At 39.8% G+C, this 8994-nt stretch overlaps 1 protein-coding gene across 1 annotated transcript; it reads left to right on the forward strand.

Annotated features, from left to right (window-relative positions):
• Nucleotides 1-8246: 8246 nt before the first annotated feature.
• On the forward strand, nt 8247-8768 carry LOC309958131 (large ribosomal subunit protein eL21-like; the record flags this gene model as incomplete). The annotated part of the gene is made up of 1 exon (XM_082833772.1): nt 8247-8768. One exon carries the CDS (start codon nt 8247-8249, stop codon nt 8727-8729), a length of 483 nt encoding a protein of 160 aa, XP_082689898.1. The 3' UTR covers nt 8730-8768.
• Between the last annotated feature and the right edge of the window lie 226 nt (nt 8769-8994).

An 8994-nucleotide genomic window follows, 5' to 3' on the forward strand; every position in this document is an offset into this window, starting at 1 on the left:
CTGATTATTAGGAGCAATATACCTTTGGCATAAAAACCAGAGAAACAGGGCTTCCCTGGTGGCGCAGTGGTTGAGAGTCTGCCTGCCGATGCAGGGGACATGGGTTCGTGCCCCGGTCCGGGAAGATCCCACGTGCCGTGGAGCGGCTAGGCCCGTGAGCCATGGCCGCTGAGCCTGCGCGTCCGGAGCCTGTGCTCCACAACGGGAGAGGCCACAAGAGTGAGAGGCCCGCGTACCGCAAAAAAAACAAAACAAAAAAACCACAAAACACAAAAAACCAGAGAAACAGAAAAAGTATAAGGAAGAAAATTAAAATCACTCATATGTCAACTACCCAGAAATAACCACTAAGGTTTTCCTTTCAGACTCTTTCTTATAAATAGGAGACCTTTAAAAAGGGTATATGTAGGATAGATACAACATGTAATATATAGTCATATTAATATGGCAAAATGCATATTTCATATTAAAAGATTATGTTATGTTAGAACATAATCTGAATTCAGAGAATATATCAATTAACATACAAGTTGTTATATAATAACTTAGTATAATATAGTTCATTTTAAAGAAAACTAAATTGAGATGTTATAAAGAGGGAGTTTTCATTTTTATTTGTTTATTTTTAATAGACAACACATTCGTGTGCTCCATAATTCAGAAGACACAAGAGGTTATATAGTGAAAATGTCCCTATTGCTCCATCCCCTACCATCTAGCTCTCCTCCTTGGACTCAATAAATGTTGTTGTAACCTTCCAGGGGTTTTATGCATAGACAAGAAGATAAACATATTATTTTCTCCCCCTTTACACAAATGTTACACAATTGTTAGCCACTTATTCTGCATCCTTCAGTTTTTACTTAGTATATCTTGGATACCATTTCCTATGAATGTATAAAAACTCCTCTCATTTTTTACGGCTACATACTTTTCCATCATATGAATGTATTCTAATTTATTCAGCAAGTCTCTACTAATAGTCATTTGGGTTTTCTCTAATCTTTTGCATTTATAAACAGTGCTGCCATAAATAACTCTACATATGTCGTCTTGCACAAGTAAAACTCCATATGCAGCATAACTTCCTAGAAGTGCAGTTACAGGTCAAGGGTCAGGTGCAGTTATAATTTTGATGCATATTTCTTAACAGTCCTCTGTAGAGGTGATACTAATTGCTTTAAAATGTCCCTCTTTTGATGTAAATGAGGGATAAAATCAGGTCTGAACTTAGAGTATAAGGAGGCTGGATTAGAAGTGGGCAGGCAGGAACCAGTTTGGAGGCCACTGCAACAGTGCAGGAGAAACCTGCCTAGAACTGAACTATGGGTCAGGACCATTGGACAGAGGAGCCGGAGCCCTGAATTCAAGAAACATTCTGGACTTAGAACTGATAGGATAGAGACACAAACTGGCATTTTGATGTGAGGGTGCAAAGGTCTCTAACAGAGTGACTGGGTGGGTCTGGAAATGGCGTCTGAAGTAAAAAGGTGAAACAAAAGCTGCAAACAGAGAAGGAAGGAGCCCCCCTGGAGCCTTGTTTCGAGGTGTAGAGACATTTATTATAATGATAATGCTCTTACTTTGTTTCTCCTACATCAAGGAAAATGACCTTCACTCTGGAAAAGGTGAAACAGACACATTAAGAGGGAACTGAAGATTCCCCTTTAAAAAGACAGATTATTGGTCACATGTGTTCGACACTTCTCCTTCCTGACCCCACGAAAATGATTATAAAGTAATGAGCAAATGTTACCCTCCCAGCGATGAAGAGAACAGGAGGGAGGCCACTGCGGATAAACGTTCTCAGCAAATATATAGGAGGTGAGAAATGGAGAAGAGAGTGGTCATTGATGAAGTGGGTGGAGGACAGTGAACCCAGAGGAGCAGGCAGCGCGAGAGAGAGACGGCTGCACGTTACCGCAGCAGAACCACAGTGGAGCTCAGGCCTCCGAGATGCTATGAGGGTGGACGGTGTAGAGGAAGCAGGAGACATAGCCACTGCTGAAGTGAGGAGGACTGGCCAACGGTACATGGAACAGTCAATTCCCAAGCAACACACAGGGCAGCCAGGGATCCATCTCCAGTCGGAGGCTTCAGTTCAATGGTCCCAAAGCAGGGGCTTCCACCTCTAGTACTGGAGTCCTCGTGTGATGCAGGCTCACTGCCGAAATGAAATGAAACCTGCCACCTGACCAGCCCAGCCTCACTCTTAAATGTGAAAAGACAAAGATCATCAGACATTTGAAAAAAAGCCTCTGGCATGAAAAAAAATAAAGATAAATGGTGTGGGGGGGTAACATAATGTCCATAATGGACATATTCCATTATTTCTCTTTAGAGAAATAATTTAGGAAACAGAAGACTAAAGAAATTTTCAGTAACTAATAGGTAATCAGGGAGATTTGAGGAGGTGTTGCATCCCTAAACAAGTATAGGATACTATGAAAGGAAGACCAGAAAATAAATGTGAGCTCCTGGAAATAAAAGATAGGATTATGGAAACTGAAATTTCAATAGAAAGTATGGGGATGTAAGAGAATTAGAGAAGTAGTTTCATGTCTGGATAAGAGAAACATCCAGAAAAAAAGTAAAGAGAAAAGCAGAAGAGAAGAAATTCTCAAATAAGAAAATAAAATAATTCCCCAAAGCTGAAGGACAACTTGTAAAGGGGACACCAAGAATACAGCACAATGAGTGAATAAGGGACCCACATATGAGCACCGTCATGGTGAAATTTTAGAATAGCAGTGATAAAGACAGGATCCTAAAATTTCCCTAGAGGAGAAGAAAATTTACCTCTAAAAATATAAGAATCAGACTGGTCTCAGGGCTCTCATTAGCAAAGGCTACACTGATGCCTTCAACATTCTGTGAAAAAAGCCATTTTCAACAAAGAAGTCTATATCCATCCAAATTATCATTCAAGTGTGAGGGTGGAGCTATAACACTTTGAGAAGCCAGGGACTCAGAAAATCTATGACATACCGCCCACTCCTTTTTTTCTTTCTTTCTTTCTTAATAACAATTTTTTTAATTGAAGTATAGTAAATTTACAATGTTGTGTTAGCTTCAGGTGTACTGCAAATTGATTCAGTTAAATATATATATATATATATATATATATATATATATATTCTTTTCCAGATTCTTTTCCATTATAGGTTATTACAAGACACTGAGTATAGTTCCCTGTGCTATATGATAGGTCTTTGTTGTTTATTTTATACATAGTAGTATATATACATTAATTCCAAACTCCTAATTTATCTCTCCCCACACACATACACTCCTTTTTAAGAAATTACCTGAGATGTGGTGCAGCAAAATGATAGCCTAAACAGAAACAAAAACAAAGGGAGGGAGGGAGGAAGAGAAGAAGGAAGGAAGGAAGGAAGGGAGGGAGGGAGGGAGGGAGGGAGGGAGGGAGGGGAGAGAAAACAGTGGGACCCGTCAAGGGCATCAGTGAAAAGAAGTCCCCGACCAACAGCTATGTAAGAGAAAAGCAACACGCCCAAATTAGAGCATATAATGGAGAGGGCCCCGTGTGAGGTCCCTGGGAAAAAGAGGAACCTCGGAAATAGAATACTCGATAAGCTGAAAAGTAGGAAACAAGCATGAAGAAATAATCAAGGCAAGTAAAGAGAAGAAGAGGAGGGGTAAGGGGAGGGAGAAGAAAGGCAATCTAAAACTATGAAAAACTAAAACAAATAAAAGAAAGAAACACAATTATAGGACATTGCTGGCTCTGCAATAAACAACATTTACATTGTTACAAATGTAAACATTATTTATTGGTTTTAAACTTTTAGAACCAACTAATAGGCAAAGCACAGAAGACTTAATTATGGTTAGAAAATTATATATACAGGTAATCAACTTTGAGCATTTAAAGTAAATGTTCAGAAGACAGAAGCTGGGAAGGGGAGCTAAAAGGGAAAGGTAGGAGTGATATCCTTATCCTTCAAAATAGTGAGTCAAAACTACTACCCATAGCTGATGGTATGAGAAATAAAGATGTAAATATGTTACTTAAAGCAACATACGTAATCAACAGATTTATTTTTATTTTATTTAGAGGAATTAAATAAAAACAGTTATACAACCATGTTGTGAGTAGGGTGGGGGAGAGTTATTTGGATGATATATATATGAACTAAATCCTTATTTTTCATAGTTATAAATAAAGAAAGGATGTTTTAAACTGAGAAATCCAGAAACGGCCACATAAGCGCATTATTTAGAGATATAGAAGTCATTCTCAGAATAAAGAGCTAAAAGATTTAGAAGCAGTTGCCTCTGGGAGCAGGACTAGAGGGGGAAGGAATGAGGTGGGACTGTTCCTTGCAGGCCCTTCTGTTCTACTTTATTTTTAACCATGTACATGAATTACTTGGATATAAAAATTTAAGTACATCACAAGATAGATGAGAGCTTATGTGGCTGCAGATGAATTCTGGGGGCCAGATTCAGATGAATTAGACACAGGGCCATGAAATAACCTTGCAGGTAGGACTGAAAAACAACCTGGGTAAATGATGAGGACATTGGAGATAAGAAAATGTTCATTTTCACAAAGAGACAGAAGGTATTTCTGGAAACTATATACCAAATGGCTCAATATAGAATCCTGGCAAAATTCTAGCACAGATTATTAAACAGATGGCTTGGGAGTGCTTTGTGATTTATTTATTTATTTATTTATACTCTGCCTCCTTCCAAAAAGAAGGATTTGTAGTGGCTTATAGAGAGACGTACAATACAATAAGATTAAAAAAAATTTTTAATGAGAAAAGAGTCTCAAAAAGTTAAACTTAAAAGTGCTATATGATCCAACAAATCCACCTGTAGGTATATACCCAAAAGAACTGAAACATGTTCACATAAGAACTTGTAAATGAACGTTTGTAGCAACATTATTCATGATAGCCAAAAAGTGGAAACCCAAATGTCCATGGAAAAACAAAATGTGGTACATCCATTTTGAACAATGGAATATTATTAGGCTATGAAAAGGAATAAAGTATTGATACATGCTACAATGTGAGTGAACCTTGAAAACATTATGCTAAATTAATGAAGCCAGACATAAAGGGCCACATAATTATATGACTCCGTTTATACAAAATGTCCAGAATATACAAATCCATAGACAGAAAGTAGATCATTGATTGCCAAAGGTTGAGGGGAAGAGGGATTGAGCATGGGTAATGGGGTGATGAAAAGGTTTTGGAATTAGGTAGTGGTGATGTGAATATACTAAAACCCACGAACTGTACACTTTAAAAGAGTGGATTTTATAGTGTGTGAATTATATCTCAGTTAAAAAGCATTATTATGGGGAAGATTGAGGAAAGGAGGATGAAGAGAAAAGGACAGAAAATAAAGAGGAATCAAGTCAGTATACAACACATATACCGTAAAATTCCATATAGGTGATAAAGGTGGATCATGACTTTGACCGTGAGCTTTCCAGCAGCTACTACAAGCTTGGAAAGTAGTGTTAATTAAATGATTCCCAGCATCCCTAAGATAAACATGAAATGGTTGCTCAGGAGAATCACAGCTTTTCCTGGTGCAGATGCCCAATAGGAATTTCCATGCGTCTTTGTATAGTGGTCCATGGGCAACAACATCCCTACCATAACTCCAGTCGCATATCTTCAAGTTGCTCAAACTAGGCATAAGCCCAAGGATAATTCAGTAAAGGCACTTTAATGAGGGGCCTAAATGGTGCGGGATATGCAAACGGCTCCTGTTGATAAAATGTGGATCCTCTGGAGCAGTGGTTTCCAACCTTGGCTGTGCGTTAGAAAGCCGTGGGGAGCTTTTGCAAACTACCAACCCACGACTCCATCAACCAGAAAGTCTGACTTTCCTGAGATTCCAACATACATACTGTCCCCAACTTATGATGGTTCGACTCCTGATATTTTGACTTTACAATGATGTGAAAGTGATAGGCACTCAGTAGGAGCTGTACCTGGAGTTTCGAATTTTGATTTCTGGGCTGTCAATCTGCAGTACAATATTCTCTCATGATCTTGGGCAGTGGCAGTGAGCCAAAGCTCCCAGTCAGCCAGGGGTCATAGCAGTAAACAACCAATACAGTTACAACCATGCCTTACCTGTAAGACCTTTTTTTTTTTTTTAAACATCTTTATTGGGGTATAATTGCTTTACAATGGTGTGTTAGCTTCTGTAAGACCTTTTTGTTTTTCACTTTCAGTACAACTTTCAATCAATTACATGAGATACTCAACACTTAATTATCAAATAGGCTTTCTGTTAGATGATTTTGCCTAATGGCTAATGTAAGTGTTCTGAACATGTTTATGGTAGGCTAACCTAAGCTATGATGTTTGGTAGGTTAAGTGTATTAAATATGTTACTGGGTGGGGGCGGGGGGGCTTGCAGGATATCAGTTCCCCGACCAGGGATTGAACCTGGGCCATGGCAGGGAAAACCCGGAATCCTAACCGCTAGGCCTCCAGGGATCTCCCTATTAAATGCATTTTTGACTTAATGATATTTTCAACTTACAATGGGCTTATGGGGACGTAACTCCATGGTAAGACAAGAAGCCAAGTCTGAGAACTACCGACTAAATACAATAGATGAGTTGTACATCCCTCATGGAATCCTCTATGAATATTATTTCTTCCTCAGTTTTTCATAAGTCCAAGGTTATGACAGTTAAACATATATTCGCATGGCTAACATTTTCTGAATGCCTGCCATGTGCCAGGAAGGTGCTGTATGGTGCCCCTGAGAATTAACGTGTGACTCAACTTCCGTTCTCGAGGAGTTGACATTTGATCCACACTATGAACACCCCAGCTGGTGACCACAAGAAAGGGAGGTAAGTGAGGAGATGGGGGGAACACAAGGCAGGCAAAACAGGCAGCCCTGAGTTGGTGGGGAGCTCCCGGTAGAACGTATAGCTCATCTGAGCCCTGAGGGAAGGTTCATCAGGAAAGAGGAGGGTGGAGAATGGTGCAGTGTGTTCAATATTTTTCTCAGTGATTTTGGTGAGTACAGTCATCCCGTGGTATCGCAGAGGACTGGTTCCATGACTCACCATGGATACCCAAATCTGTGGATGCGCAAGTCCCATAGTCAGCCCTCCATATCCCAGGTTCTGCACCTGAGGATTCAACCAACCTCAATACTGTATTTACTGAAAAAAAGCTGCTATAAGTGTACCCGCGCAATTCAAACCCATGTTGCTCAAGGGTCAATTGTATTAGTAAATATACATTATGCATGTGAGGTGTCATCCTTCTCTGGAACAGCTGGAGGAGTAGCCCTTCTGCTGCATGGCTGAATTGGAACCCGAAGCATGCTGGCAGGGAAGAGGAACCCAAAGAAAAACTAAATGAGACACGGGAGCAGGGGAAGGCAACGGAGAAGTGTGAACAGCACCAAAGAGTGTCTACCAGCGGCTTTGCATATGCTCTAATTTCATCCCACCATAACACTGTAAGAATTTGACATTTTACAATTGAAGAAAATTAGGTTTATCATGTCAAGCCCTGAGTTGTCATGGCCAAGTGTGGGCCCAGAACATAGTCCAGGCCTGACCCACTCCCAGGTCCAGATTCTTTCCATTATTCAACGTACACCAAGGCTTATACTTGGATTCAATACATCGACTGCTCATAAATGAGATGGGAAGACTTGGTTCAACAGCAGCTCTTGTGGGGGAAAATGTTAATAGCTATAAGCTCAAGCACAAGTCTTAGGTGTGTAAGTAGGAGTGTGAGAGGCAGATGGTGTCATGGGAAGGATCCAGTGTTTGGAATCGGGATACCTGGGCTCAAAATTCAGCTTCAATACTTACTAGGTGTGAGATTTTGGGCAAGATACTGTGCATTCCTGAGTCAGTTTCCTAATCTATAAAAAGGGGATAATAAGGCCTATATCACAGGATCATTGTGAAGATTACAGATAATGTAGGTACAGACAAGAAGCAGATATTTACATTACTCAGTTATTACACATAACTGAGAAAAGACATATCCGGAATATATCAAAAACTCCTAAATAAGTTTTTAAAAGACAGACAATCCAATTTTTAAAGTAATCAGAAGACTTGAAGGGGCATTTCACAAAAGATGATAGGCAAGTGGCCAATAAGCACACGATAAGATACTGAACAGTATTTATTGTGAGGGAAATGCAAATTAAAACCACTGAGATAGCTTCTTTTCGGTGGAACCGCCACCTTCCAGTAATTCGCCAAAATGACCAACACAAAGACAAAGAGGAGGGGCACCTGCTACATGTTCTCTAGGCCTTTTAGGAAACACAGAGTTGTTCCTTTGGCCACATACGTGCGAATCTACAAGAAAGGTGATATTGTAGATATCAAGGGAACGGGCACTGTTCATAAAGGAATGCCGCACAAATGTTACCATGGTAAAACTGGGAGTGTCTACAATGTTACCCAGCATGCTGTTGGCATCCTTGTAAACAAACAAGTTAAAGGCAAGATTCTTGCCAAAAGAATTAATGTGCATATCAAGCATATTAAGCACTCTGAGAGTCGAGAGAGCTTCCTGAAATGGGTGAAGGAAAATGATCAGAAAAAGAAGGAAGCCAAAGAGAAAGGTACTTGGGTTCAACTGAAGCTCCAGCCTGCTCCACCCAGAGAAGCACACTTCATGAGAACCAATGGAAAAGAGCCTAAACTGTTGGAGCCCATTCCCTATGAATTCATGGCATGATGGGTGTAAAGAAAATAAAAGACCTGGACTGTAAAAACAAACAAACAAACAAATAAAACCCACTGAGATACTGGTATACTACCAACACAATGATTAAATGAACATGGCTGCCAATGCCAAGTATTGGCAAGGAAGTTGAGCAACTGGAACTCTAGTAAGTTTGTACTCTGATACAATCACTTTGGGTAACTGGTAGCATCTACTAAAGTTAAACCAACCCCACAATCTAGCAATTTCACTTCTGGGCACTATCTCAATAGAATGA

Source organism: Leucopleurus acutus (assembly GCF_964270905.1).
Source record: "Leucopleurus acutus genome assembly, chromosome: 2".
Taxonomy (NCBI): Eukaryota; Metazoa; Chordata; class Mammalia; order Artiodactyla; family Delphinidae; genus Leucopleurus; species Leucopleurus acutus.